The sequence below is a fragment of the Pungitius pungitius genome, chromosome 15 (assembly GCF_949316345.1).
Source record: "Pungitius pungitius chromosome 15, fPunPun2.1, whole genome shotgun sequence".
NCBI lineage: Eukaryota > Metazoa > Chordata > Actinopteri > Perciformes > Gasterosteidae > Pungitius > Pungitius pungitius.
The window spans coordinates 1,796,263-1,822,311 of record NC_084914.1 but is presented as its reverse complement, the minus strand read 5'-3'; the positions used below and the strand labels follow the sequence as shown (position 1 = coordinate 1,822,311).

The following is a 26,049-nucleotide window of genomic DNA, read 5'->3' as shown; positions in this document are numbered from 1 at the left end:
AGAAACGTCATGGTCCTTTATTGTTTCCACTGTGAAATGGCTTGTCCCATCAAAAGAGACCTTAACCTCCTACAATCGAGCAGCCAGGTCCACATGAACATCTCTGCTGGCCGAGCAGCCCCGAGCTGTTAAACGGCTCTTCATCTCCACGCACATCGGTCTCTGGAGCTTTAGCCTGCTAACAGTTAGCTAAACGGAGACAGCTGAGCTAAACCAAGGAAGCTCACTCACCGAAGCGTTAAATAGTCGTCGCGGTCCGTATCGGTGACAAGAACCACCGCTGGCCCCCCAGTGACCGAGCGGTCCGGGTCCGTGGGTGACGTCATCATGACACGTTAATAACCAGTGTTATGGCCCGCCGTACCTTGTCCACGCCTGTCACCACTAACTTTTTCATCTCGTCTTGTTAACGAAAGTTAACATAGATTTAGTCATAGTTCTTATTCTATTTATATTATTATATGATCCATTTTCGTCTCGTCTTAGTCATAGAAAAAAGGTTGAATATTTTTCGTCATAGTTTTCGTCCACGAAATTAACACTGGTGTGTAAGACAGTATGAAAGACAGCGTGTGAGACCGTATGAGAGACAGTATGAAAGACAGCGTGTGAGACAGTATGAGAGACAGTGTGTGAGACAGTATGAAAGGCAGCATGTGAGAGACAGTGTGTGAGACTGTGGGACAGTGGGACAGTGGACGCCCGGCTGCAGCCAGTGGTCTTCATCACGTAGCATAACAGGAAAATCTTGTTGTAATTGAATGATTTCTTGTCTTCATCATGTCGCTCCTTCATCAATGAGGAAGAGAGTGGTGAACTAATGCAGCAGCTCAGATGAACCTCACCGGAGTAAGTCCAAGGTCTTTGATGTGTTGCTATGGTGATTTAAAAAAAGCTCATCCTGAACGTTATCTGGCTAACTCAGTTAGCCACGAAGGAGGAACAAGTTTGAGGCCAAATGGGGACTGAAGTGATATAAATGTTATAAGTTAGTGTTGTTGTTGTCTTCTTGAAGATGAGAGGTTGTTGTTGTTGACCACTCAGTGCATTAACAGAACATAAACAGCATAATAACTGTGTAACTACAGTTTTTTGAGGATAAATGGTGTAATATGATAAGAAATATCAGTATATATGCAAGTGGTTAATAAATTGTTTCTAAAATAAGGCCTGACTGCTTTGTTCAATATTAAGCCATAGTTTAACTGCACTACAGAGTCCATGTTCACCTCAAATGTGCACTTTATCATTTGATTTTGTTTCGCCCTGTTAATAAAGCAAGCTAATTCACTTTTCCATGTTGATAACAGCATTAAAATGAAGAAAAAACTAAGGAAAAAAAAATGAAGAGATATTTAGAACAGATAAAAAATTGTGATTAATTGTTAACAATGACATAAATGTGATTAATCGTGATTAAATACTGTAATAGTTTGACAGCACTAGTATTAATACTATCATATACTATTTATACTGCATATTTCTCTATATTACTAACAGGGTTGTGTTTAAATGCTCACAATGTGCCGTATTGTGAGCGGAGAAAGGCGCCCGATGGCTGTGTAAACATGACATAACGTACATACATATATGTGTATATATAAATACTGTATATTAATACAATAGTTAAAACTTTTCCTATATGCATACATATGTATATTAGTGGAAACAGTTGCAGCACAGCAGCCTCTGGTCTCAGGTGCTCTCTGCACCTTGAGACACCTGGTTGCTGTTGGTAAAGAGTATTGTTTGTCCTCTCACACACACACACACACACACACTATAGCTAGCTGTGTGGGTGCTCCATGTGCCATGTCGAAGATCCTGAGCAAGACATCCAACCCCAGACCAAATGTAAGCCACGGGTTAAATGCAGGAAAGGAGATCATTACGTCCCACAAGAGAACATGCCAACTGCACACAGAGAGCAGTAAGTGCTAACCAACACGCCATCGTTCCTCATACAAGTCAAATGTGTTGATTAATATGTTATTTATACATATATATTAGTGCTGTCAAACGATTAAAATATTGAAGCGCGTTTATGTCGTATCTATTATTCTGCATTATGACATTTGGTTCCTAAAAAATATGATAAATCTTTTAAAATGATATATTCTCTTTTTGTCATAATATATATATATACAGTGGTTGACAGCACTATATATATATATATATATAATAAAGCATATAATATATATATATATAATAAAGCATTCTAATAATAGTTCTATATTATTATTCTTCCACATAGACTCCAATATTAAAATCAAGACTTGGGTTTTGCTGTGATTTCTGATCCCTCCGAGTTGGTAAAATAAAAGGAAAAAAATAAAAACACAAATGTGACATACATCTCACAGTGTTCAGATTAAAGTCACAACAATCATAATTCTCTTTTTGTTTCAGTCTTTATTTTCACAGATTTATTTGTTCAGATTTAAACAGTTACATGTATGAAAAGTATTAAACTGAATAAAACAATTGAATGTAACTGGGATATTTACAGCAACAAGATTATCAACAACACTTATAAGCATGTCATGTTTTACAGTATGAAGAATGGACACATGAATTATGAACGGTAATGTTAAAATTAGACATTAAAGAAGAAGATGATCAGATCGTCTCCTGAAGCTCTGCAGAGTTCCTACAAAATAAAACATGAAACCACATTAAATGAACATTCAGCTGATGATTTAACGTGAACAAACATCTGGTTGATAAAACATTGTAAATTAAAGTTTCAATAAGTTCATATTTATATGTTATGTACTTTAGCCAATTAATCTTTTGAAACATCCAAAATACTTATATATACATATACGTATACTATATACTTGTATATGTAGTAGGGTAACTATGTAATCCACACTATAAATGATACATGTAGTATGTAGTTGCAAATACCATATACTATATCATTCATACTGATTACTATATACTTATACACTTATGTACTTGTACATGTTCTGATTGTTCTACTCACACTGACTGATCCACAACCGCAGAGTCATCAGCACGTTGAACACGACGGTTTTGAAGAAAAGCAGCCGGAGCCCCAACATGGTGACAGACATCAGGTTCACCCTCCCATCTGTAAACCACAACAGCACCACCATCATCATCACCATCATCACCATTATCACCATAACCATCACCATCATCATCACCGTCATCATCACCATCATCACCATTATCACCATAACCATCATCATCACCGTCATCATCACCATCATCACCATAACCATCACCATCATCACCACCATCATCATCACCATCATCACTATCATCACCATAACCATCACCATCATCATCACCACCATCATTGTTGTCATGGAGAGAAGGTCACATGAAACAAACAAACCTGGTTTGACAGGTTCTCCACAGACATCAGAGTCGTCTTCAGCTGAAAAATATGAAGACACAAAAATTAAATATTAGTTATTAAAAATGTTTTATTCCACACAAAGGAAATGAACTCTCCATATTTCAATAAGAGGTCGAATATGCACGAAGTCTGATATTCCATCTCAGGTTTTTCTTTAATAAGAAGCAGCCATCACGTTCGGACTCTGAAGACCTCGCTCTCACCTTCCTCACACGCCTCCTCCTCCTCCTCAGAGGTCAACAGGACCAGCTGGTTGTAGAGCTTGTCTCCGGTCAGGACCGCCGTGCTGCGGTTGAAGATGGCGTGCTGCTCCTTGGCCGCTTTGATGCGGCTGAAGCCTGATGCCAAACACGCCGACGTGTCGCCGTCCGACAGCTTGTAGAAGGTCGGCTTGGACACCTCCTCTGGAACACAGGGGGGGAGGGGGGAGGGTTAATTCAACGGATCAATGGCTCATCAATGACGAATAAAAGCTGAAACATTTTCATTTACTAACTTTGATCCTCCAGCAGAGTTTGTGACTTCATGCAAATACTCTTTATTGTATGTACTAAGTGTACATTAACAACATTATTAAAGTTTTTGTAAATTTTGATTTAAGCTTCATTTAAAAAAATTTGACTATATGATTTGAATTATTAAAACATTATTAATGTTTTTAAATAATTGCAGTTACAAAAACTCCTTATTTAACCAGCTGTGTTTTTGTTTATATACATATATATATATATATATATATATATATATATATATCACGTTACAAAATAAGTTTGGTTTATACAGATTACTTTGTGCTCAATATTTAAATACGGTTGTAGTATAAATCCATCATCTAGTGACAATGAGCTCAGTAAACACAATATATTTTTTGTTATGATTATTATTCATTTGATTATACATATCCCTGTTTAAAGATGTTGATATAGGTCTAGTAGGAAACTGATTAAAAATATTACATTTAATCTGATTAACATTTAATTTAATGCAGTAAATAGACTAATATCAAATATACTTAAACTTAATAAATGTTCAATTCAAATCTAAAGATAAGTGTAAGTATTAGAGTTCAATGAAAACAACATATATGCAATATATTTATATATCATAATAAATAAAGTATTACACTATTTAAAGGGAACATTAGCATGGTCCTGTTTATAAAGCAGCACCTGTTTTATAACGTACTGATAAAAACACACAAACTAAGTTAGACTTAGTAGACTGTGTTAAGATAAATTATTAAACTCACTCACTGGGTTCTACAGTCAATTTAGTACCAGAACCAAAGAGAATCCTGTTAAGACCAGATCCAGTAGTCCCACCATGACAACAACAACAACAACAACACAAAACATCCCCAGATCTATAATTTAATAGTTTGTTCGTAACTTAGTTTGAAATATACATATATATATATATATGTATTTATATGTATATATATATGTCTTACTTGATTCTACATGTAGAGAAGTTCCAGAGCTGAAGAAAAGTTTCACTCCAACATTCACACACTAAGAACCCGACCAACAAGAACCTTCAAAGGCATTAAAGCCAGAACGACTATTTCTATTATGTATGAAACAGGGCGAACCAGATCATATTCTACCTTTACAAATATATCATAGCATGTATACATATATACATACACGTGTATATATAGATGTATGTATACATGTTTACATATACACCTATATATAAATATATATATATATATAAGATATCTACACGTATTATATATGTATATTAGTGGATATATGTATACATAGAATAAGATGAGGAGCTATTAAAACATATAAATACATATGTATTTATATAGAGGTGAATGACATTGACGATTTCATCACAAAACTAGATGATTTGTATTTAAAGGCATAATATCATGTTTAATATTGTTAATAATTCATATTCGACTGAAATGGACTTAAGAAAGAGTTTCATCAATATTGGTAGAGAGTATATCTGAAATAAGTTGCAGTCTCACTAAACATCTTTTTATATAAGTTTGTATATGAACATATTTAAAATGACCTTGTATATATACATAAATCTCACCTGATTCAACGTTCAGTTTGGAGCCCAAACCAAATAAGATCTTGTTCCCAAAACCATTCACACAGTCATGAATGTAACGACATAAACCCGCGAGATGAAACATCCACCAGTGAGGTTAAAACACTTATTACTATCAATATGATCAGTATTTATCAAGTTCCTTTTCAGTCAGAAGGCTTTGAGGAAATATTTTAGATGACTATGAAGTTGACTTCATGTTTATGTCCAATAATAACTCAAATTAAATATCATAACTTCCCCTTTTTATCTTTCGGTCTTGTTGAAATATTTTAGGTAGTATCTTACATATTTATTTCATAATCACCTCTAAAATTATAGAAATTTAATATCATTTAGGTGGAGCCTTTCTGCCTCATTGGGATTTGACTTTATATTTTGTTATGTTTGAAGTCGCTTTTAGTAAAACTCTCGACTTTGTGTCTCTGATTCGGCATTTAGAAAACCATAATTCTATAATTATTCATCTTATTCTCCTCCAATGTTCCATCTCTGATAGAACATCATGTACAGCAGGACCAAAACCAGAATCAGGACCAGGACCTCAACCTAGACCACAGCCAAAACCAGGTCCAGGACCAGGACCACAACCAAAACCAGGACCAGGATCAGGACCACAACCTGGATCCCAACCAAAACCAAAACTAAGGAGCAGGAGCACAACCTGGACCATAACCAAAACCCAAACCAGGGCCAGGATCAGGACCACAATCTGGACCACAACCAAAACCAAAAACAGGACCAGGATTTAAACGTTGTGCTTCACAATGTACATTAGTTTGTTTGTATGCTGTACACATTATATATACTACTACTACTACTTCCACTACTACTACTATTATATGTCAAGATTAACATATCAATAATCTCTGAAAACGCACAATAATCATCTAAAGACCTTACAAGTGGGATTATCTATGTTATCTATATGTTAAATTTCTCCAACCTGCTTTGTCTTAATTTGGTTTTCTCCAAAGTATCACACAAGCTTTACATGAATAGTTATTGATACTCACTGGATTCTATGATCAGTTTGATTCCTTCTCCGAACAGAAGTTTAAAGCTTCCTGATCCAGTCACACAGTGAATCCGATCACAACAACAACCAACAACAACAACCAACAACAAAAACAACCAACAACCACCACCAACAATAACAACCAACAACAACCAACAATAACAACCAACAACAGCAACCAACAAAAATAACAACCAACAACAAAAACAACCAACAACCACCACCAACAATAACAACCAACAATAACAACCAACAACAGCAACCAACAAAATTAACCACAAACAACAACAATAACAACCAACAACAACCACAAACAACAACAACAACAACCACCAACACGTGTCTATGATACACCAATACATAATCTATACCAAATAGAGCTAAATGTACTCACATACATAAAGGTTCAAATAATTAATATTAAAAGAATGTAATACATGGTGTAATAAAGATTGTAATAAATGTTAAAATACCTCAATACAGAATTAATACAATACAATTAAATAGATGTAAATGTTGAACTAAATAATCTGTAAATCAGGATTCATAATTTGAATAACTAAAGTTTATTGAGCTAAGAGAGAATTAATGTAATTATAAATGTTATGATTCATTGATTTGTTCACTTAAATATGTACTTTTTGTGGTTTTCTGAAAGCACAAAAGAAAATGTTAATAAAACTGTTCACAAAGAAGCATTAAGTACCAAATATATTATAGAATCTAATAATAATATTAGTATTTCGGATACTCACTGCTTTCTACTGTTAATTTGATTCCTTTTCTAAAAGTGATCTTCCAGTTTCCAGACGAAGTCACACAGTCAGTTTAATCTGAACAATAACTGCAGCGGTTATTTATTCAGACACCAGAGATAGAACCTGAAGTTTATGTTAATGTGTAAAAAGTATAATTAACTAATTAAATTAATTATCACTATAATTAAACTACTTAACATCTAGAATTGCTAGTTTAAAGAAAAGTCCTTAATATCTAGTATTACTATTTCAAATGCTACTCTGTGATGTTATGTGATAGCTGTTATTATTATCATAAATATCATGAATACAATTATTGCTGTTTTGAAGAAACTTTTTTTCCCGTTTTTGTTAGTTCAGTTTTACCGATGACACATTTGACAAATACTATGTAACAATTGAAATACTCTAATCTAAGTCGATATATGATGGGTATATTATTAATACTTTATGCCCTCTTCTCCAAAAAGGAATTTCCAGTAAGGTCCATGAGCAACAACTACGTCACATATGTTCATGTATTGTATATAATATTATATTCATAATTTATGTTGTATTTACATTATGTGTTAATATTATACATTAATGTGAACATTGGTCTGTAATTAGAGTTAGTTATTCCATTCAAAGAACAATATTCTTCCTGTTTTATGTAAATGAGACAATAAAATCTTTACTTCATTGATTTTTTAACAAAAATTCAGAAGTAATTTTTAGAGTGTGGCTCAGCCTTCTCTCATATGTGCACGAGTCGGCCACGCAGGCTAGTGAAGGCTAGCCACAAAGGCTAGCTAGCAAGCTAAAGACATGACCTATTTTCTCTGGCTGTTTTAGCTGCCTGTCAGCAGTTAGGTCCTGTTATTACTAGTGCAATGCTACCGCTGTGTTAGCATCATGCTATAGCATAATGTCTGTTTCCTCCCCCCACGGTAGTGGCCATCCCCCCCCACCCCCCAAATGTTTTCTCTACAGTAGAAATACGATTTAGTTGTTGTCTTTTTCTGATATAATGACCAGTCAGTCCTGGTTAATAAAGTTTATTTTAAATATTAGTGATCTTTTATTTTGACTGTTTTGTTTACAAAACAGCTGAAGAAATTCAACCTGCCAAAGAAGATGATGCACTTCTACACAGCCATCATCAGAGCCCATCATCTGCTCCTCCATCACTGTGTGGTACGCTGCAGCTACAGCCAAGGACAAGGGCAGGTTGCAGCGTGTCATCCGCTCTGCAGAGAGGGTGATTGGCTGCAATCTGCCGTCTCTCCAGGGCTCTGAAGCAGCTAGAAAGATTGTAGCTGACCCCTCTCACCCTGGACAGTTTCTTCCCTTCGGCAGTCGGGCTCATCAACAGAGCCTGGGTCCCCCCTGACTGACTCTCACTCTCTACATGCAAATACACTTTGTCACTTTCTGTTAGCTGGTGCACTTTATCTTTATTTTTTAACTTAACCAACCCATGGCTTTAGCTTACTAACCCAAAGCATATTTCATTATATTTTTGTCTCATTCCTGCACTACATTGTCCTTTGTCGTACTGTCTGCCGCCGTGCGCCAACCGCCAAGTCAAATTCCATCTATGTTTGACATATTATAGCAATAAACAATTCCTGATTCTTGAAACAACGTTGACATAATGACTATTAATCTATTATTTGGTTACTTACTGGCTTCAATGGTTAAACTGGTCCCAGTGCCGAAGATCATTTTAAATCCTCCTCCAGCATTCACACAACAAGACACAGCGCGACACAAACTATGAGCCAGACTCCATTAAGAAAAACAGTGATTTAACGTTTTCATGAAAAATGACTGTTTTAAAAAGGATTGATTATAACTAACTTATTAATAAAATATTGTTAGTGTAAAGTAGAAATACTGGAGCCAATAAATTAATGGTTTTACAAAGAAGATTCTCTTGTTTTCATATAAAAGCGGCAAAGTGTGATTATTGAAGACTATATAAGATAATTAAATAACTACAAATATAATACTACAAGTATTATTAATACTATTAATATAAATTAGAAAAATGCTCAGACATTTAGAATCAAATTGTTTGTAAAGACTTACGTTTAAAACTTTACAACCGGATGAACAAACAAAAAATGAATTATTAGCACTGATACTAATAGAATATTAATACTCACTGGGTTCAATGGTTAAACTGGTTCCAGCTCCAAAGAGGATCTTTGCAGAACCAGTATTCACACAACAAGAAGCATCAGGACACAAACTGAGCCATGTTTTACACTTCCATCATGAAATAGTTACTATGGAATATTCTTCATGAATCACTTTTAAATGATGACATTTTCTGTTGTACAAAGGTACTGGATTGAATTAATTAGATTATTATAGTCACCTAAAACAGTTTATTTGTTCTGGACATGAATTAAAATGTTAATTTACAACAATGATCACATTGTTATTCATTTGCATTATAGATCAAATGTACATTTAGATATTTACCGTAGAGGTAATAAACCAAATGATTTACTGGTCATCGTCTGGATATTGATGAACGTGATCAATACTCTATTAGCTGATGCATCTACTTTTTCTTTTTTTCTGATTTGATGAACCGAACGAGTCAAATGAACCGTTTCATTTTAGAGTAAAACACAAACATAACGTTTTTAAAGAGGCTCCAAATAAAATCAATATCCATAACGAATAAAGCAACTCACTGGGTTCAATGGTTAAACTGGTCCCAGCTCCAAAGATCATCTTGTATCCAGTATTCACACAACACGAAGCATCAGGACACAAACCCCACCGACTCCACTTTGTGTTTTCATTTCAATATTCCAAAGCCAAGATCATAAATAATAAAATGTAGATTCTAACTTTAGTTTTAAAGTAGAGATGTTAAACAAACTAGTATTTTAGATTTATATCAATACTCACTGGGTTCAATGGTTAAACTGGTCCCAGCTCCAAAGATCAACCTGTTTCCAGTATTCACACAACACGAATCATCAGGACACAAACTCCACCCGACTCCACTCAGAAGATCCCTCATTTAACATTTCATACTTTCATGTCAATTATTATTATATATGAGACATATTATTATTACTAATAAGATGGTGTTAGTACTTTATTCAGAAAGTATTTATATACTATATATGTTATGAATAGAGCGGGCCAAAGTTACAATGCTCTAAGTATTGATTAATATCAGCAAGGTTTGATGTAATGATTTTGATTCAATGAACTTTTTATATATATATACATAAATAACATCTCTACTATCAGAACGTACTGGGTTCAATTGCTTTCGTCTCCAAAGATGATTTTGTATTGATTCACCCACAACAACACAAACACGACCAGACTCCGTTCAGGAAAAAAACCTTTTTAGATTCCAAATGTTTTCTCTACAGTAGAAATAGGGGTTAGTTGTTGACGTCTTTAATTAATGCTAATTGATTATTCTGACTTACTTTTTCTGATATAATGACCAGTCAGTCCTGGTGAATAGAGTGTATTTTAAATATTAGTGATCTTTTATTTTGACAGTTTTATTTTCAGAAGTCAGTTTTGTTTACAAAGAACGTTGACATAACGACTATTTATCAATGATTTGGTTACTTACTGGCTTCAATGGTTAAACTGGTCCCAGTGCCGAAGGTCATTTTAAACCCTGCTCCAGTATTCACACAACAAGACGCAGCGCGACACAAACTATGAACCAGACTCCATTCAGAAAAACAGTGATTTAACGTTTTTAAGAAAAATGACTGTTTAACAAATGATTGATTATAAATAACTTATTAATATAATCATAATAATATAATATTGTTAGTGTAAAGTAGAAATACTGGAGCGAATCAATTAATGGTTTTACAAAGATTCTCTTATCAACAATTTATTGTTATATTTCATGTTTTAGCCGAATGTTGTTTTTTGGGAGATTCTGAAAATTTGAAAGAAAACTTTTTTCTTCTATTTTTCATTTAAATAACTAATCCACTTTACAGAGAGATATTTCTGGATTGATTATTATATATTACATTTTATAAATGAAATATTATATTTTAGATTTTTATTACAGACTGAATTATGTGTTTTTTATTCATTTTTATACTTTTATGAGCCTGAAGAGTTAAATGAAATGTTTCATCTTCTTCTGCGGTTTTGTTTTTATTTTCATATAAAAGCTGCAAAATGTGATTATTGAAGACTATATAAGAATTAAATAACTACTAATATAATACTACAAGTATTAATACATTCAGAAATTAGAAAAATGTTCAGACATTTAGAATCAAATTAATTAAAACATTAAAACCGGATGAACAAACAAAAAATGAATTATTAGCACTGATACTAATAGAAAATTAATACTCACTGGGTTCAATGGTTAAACTGGTTCCAGCTCCAAAGAGGAGCTTATTTGCAGAACCAGTATTCACACAACAAGAAGTATCACGACACAAACTGAGCCACGTTTTACACTTCCATCATGAAATAGTTACTATGGAATATTCTTCATGAATCACTTTTAAATGATGACTGATGATTTTCTGTTGTACAAAGGTACTGAATTGAATTAATTTAATTATTATAGTCACCTAAAAACAGTTTATTTGTTCTGGACATGAATTAAAATGTTAATTTACAACAATGATCACATTGTTATTCATTTGCATTATAGATCAAATGTACATTTAGATATTTACCGTAGAGGTAATAAACCAAATGATTTACTGGTCGTCGTCTGGATATTGATGAACGTGATCAATACTCTATTAGCTGATGCATCTACTTTTTCTTTTTTCTGATTTAATGAACCGAACGAGTCAAATTAACCGTTTCTTTTTAGAGTAAAACACAGACATAATGTTTTTAAAGACGCTCCAAATAGAATCAATATCCATAACGAATAAAGCAACTCACTGGGTTCAATGGTTAAACTGGTCCCAGCTCCAAAGATCATCTTGTATGAAGAACCAGTCTTCACACAACACGAAGCATCAAGACACAAACTGAGTCTCATAGGATCTCGCTTTTTACTCTCTGACCCTTCAGTCTGATTGATCATTAAACAAAGTAATTGATTACACGTTTATGTAATACTTTTGTGTTTGAATTGTGACGGTTATTTTACAGTAGAGACAATAAACAACAAACTTTACAGCTGATGTGTTTGTGATTAATGTCATCAGCTCAGAGTTGTTTTTGAAAGAGGCTCCTTGTTATCAATTATATTAATAATCAATGAAGCTACTCACTGGGTTCAATGGTTAAACTGGTCCCAGTTCCAAAGATGATCTTCAGTGAAGAACCAGTCTTCACACAACATGAATCACCATGACACAAACTCAACCAGACTCCACTTTAAAAAAAAACGTTTTTACATTTGAGACTTTTATGGATTCATAAAAATAAGTTTCTGGTTTCATTTCAGATTCTAAAAACGTATAAATGTAATAAATATAAAATGTAGATTCTACAATAGAGATACTGAACAAACCACGTACTGATATTCTGCTTATTTGGCTTCATACAAAAACAATATTAATAATCTTGAAGCTACTCACTGGGTTCGATGGTTAAACTGGTCCCAGTTCCAAAGATGATCTTAGTTCCAGCATTCACACAACAAGAAGCAGCAGGACACAAACTCCACTCACTTTAACCAGGACATTTGAGTTTAAATAATGTTGATTAGGTTCCAATCGCAAAAAGTAATTGAATGTAATGTGTAAACTAATAATATAATGTCATTAATAACATGTTAAGATGTTATTTTTTAGAGTAGTAGAGAAAGTAGAGAAAAGAAATTAATTCTTAATTAAATTGTGTGTTTCCCTGTAAAACCTTGAATTATTTCATAGGAATCACATTAGGGTCCATATCTCCACTTACTGGGTTCAATGGTTAAACTGGTTCCACTTCCAAAGATCATCTTATTTGCTCCACTAGTCTTCACACAGCGAGACGCCTCAGGACACAAACTATCGACCTCCTTCACAAATACAGCTTTCGTATAATTTAGACTTCTGTCTACAAATAGTCACTAATTCATATGTATTATAAACAGCTTTTATAAAGTGACATTTCCTGTAATGTTTAAATACAGAATTGAATTTTTATAACCAAGAAATCATGTTGAAATCTTTGTTTTAACTGAATCATTGTGTTACCGCTTATTCTATTTTTTATCTATTTTTTCTGTTTTATTTGTTTAGGTTTAAAGAGATTTTATTAGAAAACTATAGTTATATAATAATATAGTTTAGTTCACAATACAATAAACTGAAGTTGATTTTTACTTTAACTTAAAACTTCAATATCACTTTAACTTTTGGGCCTCGGTTTCTTCCCGGATATAAAACCAATAGAACCAATAGGACCAGATATAGAACCAATACAACCAGATATAGAACGTATGGTACCATTAGAGCTGTTATTGGTGCCGCTGCCCAAAAGAAGCTACTTGGAGGCGTAAGAGACAAAGCCCAACGCTCCACCACACAATGTCTTCATTAACAACAACAAACAAAGAAGACGGAGAGACCGATTGGACCGAACCAGAACCAGTGACACAACGAGAGAGCTCTGAACAGAACCGGCACAGAGTCACTGGGCCCAGAGACCGACCCAGCAAGCTGCCTGTCCACATCGAGGACAACAACAAGGAGCAAATACTACTGAACTGGCCTGATTAAATAAACCAGATTAAATAAACCGGATTAAATAAACCGGATTGAATACAACTGGTTAAATTAACCCGATTAGATAAACCTGATTAAATCCTTGAAAAATCAATGAAAATGTGAATTTACCATTTTGATGAAAAGATATTAACAAAAAAGGTCAGTTTAGTTTGGTGAAACACATTTTTAGATATTTCACATGCTTTAATAATCCTCCACATAAATAATAGCAATAATCTGTACTTACTAGGTTCAATGGTTAAACTGGTTCCAGTTCCAAAGAGGATCTTATCGGAAACAGTACTCACACAGCAAGAAGAACCAGAACATAAACTCACTGAACCAGACGCCACCAAGAAAACATCAGTTTCTGGGTCACAACAAAAGTAAAATTTAATTTGAAAATAAACATTTTGAATAGTTTTTGTCTCAGCTAATATATTCATCATTATTTAAATTATTAACTCTCTTTAAATGTTTGGATGTGAAAGAAAACATCATCACAAAAACTTTCCTTAGTTTGTGAAATATTAATATTTAGAGACTGGTAAAACACAATGATTTATTATGTGAGCGGATATAACGAGAAACATATTGATTATATTTTAGATTTAAATCAGTACTCACTGGGTTCGATGGTTAAACTGGTCCCACTTCCAAAGATGATCTTAGTTGCTCCACTAGTCTTCACACAGCGAGACGCATCAGGACACAAACTATCGACCTCCTTCACAAATACAGCTTTCGTATATTTTAGACTTATAGAATAGTCACTATTTCATATGTATTAAAAACAGCTTTTATAAGGTATCATTCCTGTAATGTTTAAATACAGAATAGAATTATTATAATAAAGAAAATCCCATTGAATCATGTTGAAATCTTTGTTTTATCTGAATCATTCTTTGTGTCACCGCTTTTTCTATTTTTTTATCTTTTTTTTCTGTTTTATTTGTTTGGGTTTAAAGAGACTTTATTTGAATACTATAGTTATATAATCATATAAATTAGTTTAATTCACAATACAAATAACCGAAGTTGTTTTTTACTTTAACTTAAACCTTCAATATCACTTTAACTTTTGGGCCTCGGTTTCTTCCCGGATATAAAACCAATAGAACGTATAGGACCAGATATAGAACCAAAACAACCAGATTTAGAACCAATACAACCAGATATAGAACGCATGGTACCATCAGAGCTGTTATTGGTGCCGCTGCCCAAAAGAAGCTACTTGGAGGCGTAAGAGACAAAGCCCAACGCTCCACCACACAATGTCTTCATTAACAACAACAAACAAAGAAGACGGAGAGACCGATTGGACCGAACCAGAACCAGTGACACAACGAGAGAGCTCTGAACAGAACCGGCACAGAGTCACTGGGCCCAGAGACCGACCCAGCAAGCTGCCTGTCCACATCGAGAACAACAACAAGGAGCAAATACTACTGAACCGGCCTGATTAAATGAACCAGATTAAATAAACCTGATTGAAGAAACCGGATTAAATACAACTGATTAAAAAAAACCTGATTGAATACAACTGGTTAAATTAACCAGATTAGATAAACCTGATTAAATCCTTGAAAAATCACTGAAAATGTGATTTTACCATTTTTGATTAAATGTTTTTAACAAAAAGTAAGTTTAGTTTGGTGAAACACATTTTTAGATATTTCACATGCTTTAATAATCCTCCACATAAATAATAGCAATAATCTGTACTTACTGGCTTCAATGGTTAAACTGGTTCCAGTTCCAAAGAGGATCTTATTCAAACCAGTATTCACACAGCAAGAAGAACCAGAACATAAACTCACTGAACCAGACGCCACCAAGAAAACATCAGTTTCTGGTTCACAACAAAAGTAAAATATAATTTGAAAATAAACATTATTAATTGTTTTTGTCTCAGCTAATATATTCATCATTATTTAAATCATTAACTCTCTTTAAATGTTTGGATGTCAAAGAAAACATCATCACAAAAACTTTACTTAGTTTGTGAAATATTGATATTTAGAGACTGGTAAAACACAATGATTTATTATGTGAGCGGATATAACAAGAAACATGTTGATAATATTTTAGATTTACATCAGTACTCACTGGGTTCAATGGTTAAACTGGTCCCACTTCCAAAGATGATCTTAGTTCCAGTATACACACAACAAGAAGCAGCAGGACACAAACTCCATTCACGTTAACCAGGACATTTGAGTTTAAATAATGTTGATTAGGTTCCAATCACAATAAGTAATTGAATGTAATGTGTAAACTAATAATATAATGTCATTAATAACAATTTAAGATGTTATTTTTGACATTTAAAGTAGAGAAACCAAATTAATTCTTAATGAAATTGTGTTTCCCTGTAAAACCTTTAACTATTTAATAGGAATCACATTAGGGTCCATATCTCCACTTACTGGGTTCGATGGTTAAACTGGTCCCACTTCCAAAAATCATCTTATTTACTCCACCAGTCTTCACACAGCGAGACGCATCAGGACACAAACTATTGACCTCCTTCACAAATACAGCTTTGTATATTTTAGACTTCTGTCTACAAATAGTCACTAATTCATATTTATTATTAACAGCTTTTATAAGGTGACATTTCCTGTAATGTTTAAATACAGAATTGAATTTTTATAATCAAGAAAATCGCATTTAATCATGTTGAAATCTTTGTTTTATCTGAATCATTGTGTTACCGTTTTTTCTATTTTTTATAAAAATGTTTCTGTTTTATTTGTTTAGGTTTAAAGAGACTTTACTTGAATACTATAGTTATATAATAATATAAATTAGTTTATTTAAAATACAATAAACTGAAGTTGATTTTTACTCTAACTTAAACCTTCAATTTCACTAACTTTTGGGCCTCGGTTTCATGCCGGATATAAAACAAATAGAACGAATAGGACCAGATTTAGAACCAATACAACCAGATATAGAACGCATGGTAGCATTAGAGCTGTTATTGGTGCCGCTGCCCAAAAGAAGCTACTTGGAGGCGTAAGAGACAAAGCCCAACGCTCCACCACACAATGTCTTCATTAACAACAACAAACAAAGAAGACGGAGAGACCGATTGGACCGAACCAGAACCAGTGACACAATGAGAGAGCTCTGAACAGAACCGGCACAGAGTCACTGGGCCCAGAGACCGACCCAGCAAGCTGCCTGTCCACATCGAGAACAACAAGGAGCAAATACTGCTGAACCGGCCTGATTAAATAAACCAGATTAAATAAACCTGATTGAAGAAACCGGATTAAATACAACTGATTAAAAAAAACCTGATTGAATACAACTGGTTAAATTAACCAGATTAGATAAACCTGATTAAATCCTTGAAAAATCAATTAAAATGTGATTTTACCATTTTTGATGAGAAGACCTTAATAAAAAGTTAGTTTAGTTTGGTGAAACACATTTTTAGATATTTCATATTCTTTAATAATCCTCCACATAAACAATAGCAATAATCTGTACTTACTCGGTTCAATGATTAAACTGGTTCCAGTTCCAAAGAGGATCTTATTCGAACCAGTATTCACACAGCAAGAAGAACCAGAACATAAACTCACTGAACCAGACGCCACCAAGAAAACATCAGTTTCTGGTTCACAACAAAAGTAAAATATAATTTGAAAATAAACATTATTAATAGTTTTTGTCTCAGCTAATATCGTAATCATTATTTAAATCATTAACTCTCTTTAAATTTTTTAATGTGAAAGAAAACTTCATCACAAAAACTTTCCTTAGTTTGTGAGATATTGATATTTAGAGACTGGTAAAACACAAGGATTTATTATGTGAGCGGATATAACGAGAAACATATTGATTATATTTTAGATTTACATCAGTACTCACTGGGTTCGATGGTTAAACTGGTTCCACTTCCAAAGATGATCTTAGCTGCTCCACCAGTCTTCACACAGCGAGACGCATCAGGACACAAACTATCGACCTCTTTCAAAAATACAGCTTTTGTATATTTTAGACTTATAGAATAGTCACTATTTCATATGTATTAAAAACAGCTTTTATAAGGTACCATTCCTGTAATCTTGAAATACAGAATAGAATTATTATAATAAAGAAAATCCCATTGAATCATGTTGAAATCTTTGTTTTATCTGAATCATTCTTTGTGTCACCGGTTTTTCTATTTTTTATCATTTTTTCTGTTTTATTTGTTTAGGTTTAAAGAGATTTATTTGAATACTATAGTTATATAATCATATAAATTAGTTTAATTCACAATACAATTAACCGAAGTTGTTTTTTACTTCAATACCTTCAATATCACTTTAACTTTTGGGCCTCGGTTTCTTCCCGGATATAAAACCAATAGAACGAATAGGACCAGATATAGAACCAAAACAACCAGATATAGGACCAATACAACCAGATTTAGAACCAATAGATCCAGATATAGAACCAATACAACCAGATATAGGACCAATACAACCAGATTTAGAACCAATAGAACCAGATATAGAACCAATACAACCAGATATAGAACCAATACAACCAGATTTAGAACCAATAGATCCAGATATAGAACCAATACAACCAGATATAGGACCAATACAACCAGATTTAGAACCAATAGAACCAGATATAGAACCAATACAACCAGATATAGGACCAATACAACCAGATTTAGAACCAATAGATCCAGATATAGAACCAATACAACCAGATATAGAACCAATACAACCAGATTTAGAACCAATAGATCCAGATATAGAACCAATACAACCAGATATAGGACCAATACAACCAGATTTAGAACCAATAGAACCAGATATAGAACCAACACAACCAGATATAGGACCAATACAACCAGATATACAACCATTAAAAAAACCCTGATTGAATACAACTGATTAAATTAACCAGATTTCATAAACCTGATTAAATCCTTGAAAAATCAATGAAAATGTGATTTTACCATTTTTTTTAACAAAAAGTCAGTCTAGTTTGGTGAAACATATTTTTAGATATTTCACATGCTTTAACTATCCTTCACATAAATAATAGCAATAATCTGTACTTACTAGGTTCAATGGTTAAACTGGTTCCAGTTCCAAAGAGGATCTTATCGGAAACAGTATTCACACAGCAAGAAGAACCAGAACATAAACTCACTGAACCAGACGCCACCAAGAAAACATCAGTTTCTGGTTCACAACAAAAGTAAAATATAATTTGAAAATCAACATTATTAATAGTTTTTTTCTCAGCTAATATATTTATCATTATTTAAATTATTAACTCTCTTTAAATGTTTGGATGTGAAAGAAAACATCACCACAAAAATTTTCCTTAGTTTGTGAAATATTGATATTTAAAGACTGGTAAAACACATATTGAAAACATAAACAAACATATTGATAATATTTTAGATTTACATCAGTACTCACTGGGTTCGATGGTTAAACTGGTCCCAGTTCCAAAGATGATCTTGTAACCTCCAGTATTCACACAACAAGAAGCAGCAGGACACAAACCCGAGCCAGACCCCATCAGACCAAAGGGGCCTTTTCACTCTGGACCTTCGCCTGAATAAGCTTTTATATTGAAAAAAAAACAGTTTGCAATGTTTTACATCAAAGACAGTTTATGCTGTTTAAATCGTTTTTCAAAAGCGTTCCCTTTATCTTTATCTTAAACTTTAACTTCATCTTTAACTGTATTCTTATATTTAACTTAAACCTTATGTTTATCTTTATTTTTAACTTCATTTTTATCTTCAACTTTAAACTTAACTTTATTGTTATTGTTGTCTCCATGGATATCTTAGACTTTAACCATAACCTTAACCTTAGCTTGTAACCTGTATTATTGACTAATTTGTGTGTTCTGGTGCATTTTATTGTCTTTTAAACAATTTGAATCCTTTACCTACTTTTTACCTCCTGGATTCAGTCTGAAGAAGCTGCATCAACGAGGGGTCCTGATGATGAAGCTCACATCATCGTCATCGTAGAGAATAAGTATGACCTCATCTTTCTCCATTGGATGACCCGATGTTATCGTCCTGATCCAACATGGCTCTTCTTCCTCACTGCTAGCTGTTAGCTTAGCAGAACTCCTCCAGGTCATCTGACTCGTCTTCAGCTTCATCTCCTGTGAGTTATGAAGCTCCTGCGGGAGAAGATGTGTATCATGTGAGACAGAAAGGAAGGAAAGAGCTAAATAAGCAATGTGACCCGTTTCTGGAACAGAACCTCACCTGCGGCCTAAAAAGCTCCAGCTTCCTGTCTTCGTTCAAACTCTTCATCAGCAGAGAGACGTTAGCATCTCGTCAACAAGTCTGATGTTTAAGTTCTCAAAATGCATCCTTGTGTCCTTGTGCCCTTATTATGTCCTTGTGTTCTCATGGCTTTGTGTCCTTGTCCTTGTTGTGTCCTTGGGCCCTTGTTGTGTCCTTGTGTTCTCATGGCTTTGTGTCCTTTCCTTGTTGTGTCCTTGTGTTCTCATCTCCTTGTTGTGTCCTTGTTTTGTCCTTGTGTTCTCGTGGCCTTGTGGACTCGTGAGACGTCATCAGTCGTAGCCCGAGTACTGTTCCAATTCTTTTGCGTCTCGCCCAAAACAGTCAAAATGCCCAAATGTAACTTGCGGCATCAATATTACCCAGAATGCATCGGAGCAGACTTGTCTATTGTTGTGAGAGCCAAATATCCCAGAATGCATTTATCCTCCCAAAAAGGCTACAATGGCGGAGGAAAATAAACACAACTGCAAGTTTCTAAATACTAACGTTATATTTCTGTCTTATTTTCCGATTTTTTCATGTAAGAAGTTACTTGTTAAAGCAACATTTCTTTTGTCGGCTTGTCAACATTCAGCCTTCTCAACAATTAACTCACGATTTAGGAGATATAAGGTGTAGTTCACAGCAGACCTCTACATGAACTAGAACTATACTATACTATACTTTAACAAGGCTTTTACAACTATACTATAACTGGGCTGAGTGTTCATAACTTTTAGTTTGATGTTGTTCACGGTAACATAACATCTGTTAGAGGACAGTTTAGATTCATAACTTCATGTTTAAATTTAACTTATTGTTTGTATCCACAGAGTGCAGCTTGTTATTCTCCATCATTGTGCTTAAAAACTAACAATGTTTGAATTAAAGGACAAGAGGAGACCGTCATCGAGACTCTGAACTGGCAGCAGGACTTCAGCTTCAGCAATAATAATAATAAATTCTAAGAATTAATGAATAAATCCCAGTCAGTAGCTTCACCTTCCTAACTGTAGCCTCATTGATCTCTACTATAGATATTATTATTATTACAGTTGATAACACAGGCTGCTTGTGACACAATAAATTCTGTAATCCTATTTCCAAGTGTGACGTTAACGCCGATAATGTGCTGACAAACAGACGTCTGCTACTTCCTGTCTGTCTCGTATCTGATATTTGGGGTCTGAACGTTGGGTGGTTTCAGTTCTGTTGAGTTGTGGTTCCAACTGATCCAGCTGCTGCAGTGACAAGAAGAAGAGACCTGTGAACGCGTTCAAGGTCATACAAGACAACGAGGGGTCCCAGAGTCGATCCCTGAGGCGCTCCAGATGTCCCCAAGTCCAATCGGAATCACTCACTTTGCTGCGTCACACCGAGACGCCCTGCTGACAAACAGGGAAAAGACCACAAGCATCAAGTCGTGTTGGTCACCAACAGCACTTGATGAGGTGTGATGGAACGTTACCGGACACCTGCAAGAGTTACAAGCTTTCCTTTGTGTTTGTCATTCATCATGACAAACAGAATCAATCGTTTGGTTTTCACAACCTTTATTCCTACGAACTCCCAGGATTCAAAGGGGCATTCTCAGCACAGAGGGAAGCAGGGAGAAGACAGAGGACAGAGGACATTCTTCTGCCCGTCGTGCCCTGGATGTCGATGGGACCCTCACCCACCGCTAAGCTTTCCTCTTGAGAAGACAGATGTTTTATTGATGTTCATTCGAAGCAAAAATAAGAGTCAAATTTTTTGGGCCCCTTTTTTTCCGATGCAAACGAAGCTCGTCAGTCGATCGTGAAACCAAAACCAGCTTTATTTGTAGAAAGAACCGAATTCACAAGAAATACATTTGATGTATTTATTTAGAGAAAAGCAGCAGAACATAAGATTACAAAGTAAAACTAACAAAACACTAATGATAAATACTTTTGAATATGTAAAGAGAGAAATATGTTTCTTCCTGTTTGTTTTCTAGATGTTTGGGTTTTAAGTGACCAATTTCTATTTATGTTTATGAAGCAAATGATGCTAAATGAAAAAAAGATAAATGCAACAAAACATATAAAACAATTTATATAGTTTAAGTTTTCTCCAGTCGTTTTGGGGTTTCAAAATCAAAACAGGAATCATCTTTAGGAATCTCCATAGCAACGCTGACCTCACACAAGTGACCTCCACCACGATGTCATCCATCAGGAGCGGTGGGGGTGGTGGGGGGGGGTGGTGGGGTGTTAGGAGAGCACGGCTCTCATGGTGAGGAGGCCGCTGAAGAACAGGCTCTTGGTGAAGATCAGCCTGAGCAGGTTGAGCAGCAGCAGGTGGAGGTTCAGCTCCACCGGGGGGTCACCACCTGGAGACAGATCACATGTTCACCTTTAAACATCTCAGGTAGGACGTGCTGGGTTCTTTTTTCTGTATAGCTGTACAGTGAGGGTCAAAGGTCAGAAGATGGAACATCTGTAATGTCTTCTGAGAACAATTTGTCATTTAAAAAACTAAATTCATTTGAAATGAATCAGTGTGTTAAACGTAGTGACTGAATATCTGTGAATAGTCAGACTCTTCCTCCTTCTCCTCCTCCTCACCCTCTTCTTCCTCCTCTAAGTCCTGCTGCTGCTCACCTTCTTCCTCTACCTCCTCCTCCTCCTATTCTTCCTCCACCAAATCTTGCTACTCCTCACCCTCTTCTTCTTCTTCTTCCTCCACCTCCTCTTCCTCCTCCGAGCCCTGCTGCTGCTCACCCACTTTTTCCTCTACCGCCTCCTACTACTCTTCCTCCTCCTCTTCCTCCTCCAAATCTTGCTACTCCTCACCCTCTTCTTCCTCCTCCTCCTCCTCCTCGTCCTCTTCCCGCTCCTCCTCCTCCTCCTGCCCCACTTCCTTCTTCTCCTCCCCCGGGTGGAGCAGCTCACAGGACTGGATGTCCTGCTGGCTGAAGCCGGCGTAGAAGTAGGTCTTGCGTCCCACAGACAGAGCGGCGTCGGCGGTGCTGAAGTTGGTGTCCTGCCCGGACCCGTGCAGGACCATCGTGCCCCCCTTCGGACGGAACCCAGCGGCCAGGCAGACCTGCGGGCCGGCCGGCCCCTGCAGGGGGCGCAGCACAAAGGGGGGCGGAGTCACGGGGCTCACATCTAAGAACCAACACAGAAGACGTGACGAATAAACAAATAAATTCACCCGGGGTTTGGATTTAAAGTACTTTACTCGGCAATTGATGCAGTAACAATAAATGTTATTGTCATTGGTAATCAGATTTATTGTTCATTTATCAGCAGGTAAACAAAAATATCCATTTAAAACTGAACTTAAAACGTCAGCATGATTTATACAATACGTTAATAAATTAATTAATAAAGTTCATCTACACATATGAAATTGATTTTTACTTTCATCAGTTCTGTCAAATAGATATTTATAGATAATCCTCTTTCTTCTGCTTATTTGAATACTTTAAATCAGCAAGTTTTCTGTAGATAGCTTTTATTATTATTTGTAGTAGTTATTTGTAGTAGTAAAACTAATGCAGTACGAAGTTGAACAAATTACTTTGAATTTAAATGTATTTAAACTTTTTACTTAATATTCCTTCTTTTAAAGAAAGTGACCGTTTTTAATGCCATTTTATTAAATACACACATTAAAATGATTAAATACACACTAGTAATAGTGACTAGTAGTGAATAATAAGGTAGATTTCTTACCTTTAGGAGTGACAGTGAGACGGATTGGACTCCCAAATATTAAACCGTCACAGTGTTACAGCCTCGCACAAAAACCTCACAGCTCAGATGTGTCCTGAGAACGGATGGAAACCGTTAGAAATCCACCAGACATCGAGGCCTCGAGTCTTCGGAGCTCAGAGGAACCAACGCTGACAGATCTTCACATTAATGACAGAATATTCCAGAGTCAGCAGCACAGCAGAGACGCAGCATTCGGTGAGCGAGAAGAACAGGGACTGATTCCAGGTGAGGAGCCTTCAAGGACTTGTTGGGTGACACGCACCTGGGGCTCACCTGACACCCACCTGGGGCTCCCCTGGGGGTTGGGGGCTCCCCTTCTGATTCCCGATGTGTCCTGACTGGGACCAGAGCCCCTACAGCCAACCAGAGGTTTCTGTTCTGCTTCATGTGGAGAATCAGTCACTGTGGAACCAGGAGTGACACAGTGAAGAAACCTCCTACAAAAACCTCAGAGCGTCACTCCCGCCCCTCAAGGACGAAACCAGTATAGTACTGCCTTAGACCCGTGTACTACTAATACCAGTATAGTACTGCCGTAGACCAGTGTACTACTGGCTAATACCAGTATAATACTGCCTTAGACACGTGTACTACTGGCTAATACCAGTATAGTACTGCCTTAGACACGTGTACTACTGGCTAATACCAGTAAAGTACTGCCTTAGACACGTGTACTACTGGCTAATACCAGTATAGTACTGACTTAGACACGTGTACTACTGGCTAATACCAGTATAGTACTGCCTTAGACACGTGTACTACTGGCTAATACCAGTATAGTACTGCCTTAGACACGTGTACTACTGGCTAATACCAGTATAGTACTGCCTTAGACCCGTGTACTACTGGCTAATACCAGTATAGTACTGCCTTAGACACGTGTACTACTGGCTAATACCAGTATAGTACTGCCTTAGACACGTGTACTACTGGCTAATACCAGTATAGTACTGCCTTAGACACGTGTACTACTGGCTAATACCAGTATAGTACTGCCTTAGACACGTGTACTACTGGCTAATACCAGTATAGTACTGCCTTAGACCCATGTACTACTGGCTAATACCAGTATAGTACTGCCTTAGACCCATGTACTACTGGCTAATACCAGTATAGTACTGCCTTAGACACGTGTACTACTGGCTAATACCAGTATAGTACTGCCTTAGACACGTGTACTACTGGCTAATACCAGTATAGTACTGCCTTAGACACGTGTACTACTGGCTAATACCAGTATAGTACTGCCTTAGACACGTGTACTACTGGCTAATACCAGTATAGTACTGCCTTAGACCCATGTACTACTGGCTAATACCAGTATAGTACTGCCTTAGACCCATGTACTACTGGCTAATACCAGTATAGTACTGCCTTAGACACGTGTACTACTGGCTAATACCAGTATAGTACTGCCTTAGACACGTGTACTACTGGCTAATACCAGTATAGTACTGCCTTAGACACGTGTACTACTGGCTAATACCAGTATAGTACTGCCTTAGACACGTGTACTACTGGCTAATACCAGTATAGTACTGCCTTAGACACGTGTACTACTGGCTAATACCAGTATAGTACTGCCTTAGACCCATGTACTACTGGCTAATACCAGTATAGTACTGCCTTAGACCCATGTACTACTGGCTAATACCAGTATAGTACTGCCTTAGACACGTGTACTACTGGCTAATACCAGTATAGTACTGCCTTAGACACGTGTACTACTGGCTAATACCAGTATAGTACTGCCTTAGACCCATGTACTACTGGCTAATACCAGTATAGTACTGCCTTAGACACGTGTACTACTAATAGCAGTAGAACCGAACTTCATGGTTTTTGTGACAAAGTATTTTTTCATTGTATCAGATAAAAATCTGCCTTGTAGAAATAACAGGAAACTCCAGAGAGCCGTGACATCATGTTCTTTATAAGTGGGACTAAACTTTTGACCCCAACTGTACATTTATAAGTAAATTCAATTGATTTTATTTTATTGAGCCCAAAATCGCAAATGACCAAATAGCCTCAGAGGGCTTCAGTCTGTACCATGAAACATCTTCTGTCCCCAAACCCTCAGGAAGTGGTCCAGTGAGTCTGTGGATTTTCACAGCAAAA

General features: G+C 35.7%; 1 protein-coding gene across 7 annotated transcripts; it reads right to left on the bottom strand.

Annotated features, from left to right (window-relative positions):
- Positions 1 to 2,393: 2,393 nt before the first annotated feature.
- On the bottom strand, positions 2,394 to 24,360 carry LOC119209858 (M1-specific T cell receptor alpha chain-like). 7 transcript variants are annotated; one of them, XM_062557910.1, is made up of 11 exons: positions 24,202 to 24,360; positions 23,887 to 23,980; positions 22,999 to 23,316; positions 22,344 to 22,535; positions 20,162 to 21,567; positions 19,835 to 20,073; positions 19,350 to 19,496; positions 3,595 to 3,795; positions 3,368 to 3,409; positions 2,990 to 3,097; positions 2,394 to 2,650 (listed from the first exon to the last, which is right to left on the bottom strand). In XM_062557910.1, coding segments are annotated over exons 7-11 (456 nt in total). In that variant the 5' UTR covers positions 19,453 to 19,496; positions 19,835 to 20,073; positions 20,162 to 21,567; positions 22,344 to 22,535; positions 22,999 to 23,316; positions 23,887 to 23,980; positions 24,202 to 24,360; the 3' UTR covers positions 2,394 to 2,648. The 7 variants fall into 7 exon arrangements, with proteins under 7 accessions (XP_062413894.1, XP_062413893.1, XP_062413897.1 ...); XM_062557909.1 differs by having other exon boundaries at positions 23,887 to 24,360; XM_062557913.1 differs by lacking the exons at positions 19,350 to 19,496; positions 19,835 to 20,073; positions 20,162 to 21,567; ... (2 more) ...; positions 23,887 to 23,980; positions 24,202 to 24,360 and adding an exon at positions 13,115 to 13,295.
- Positions 24,361 to 26,049: the final 1,689 nt, after the last annotated feature.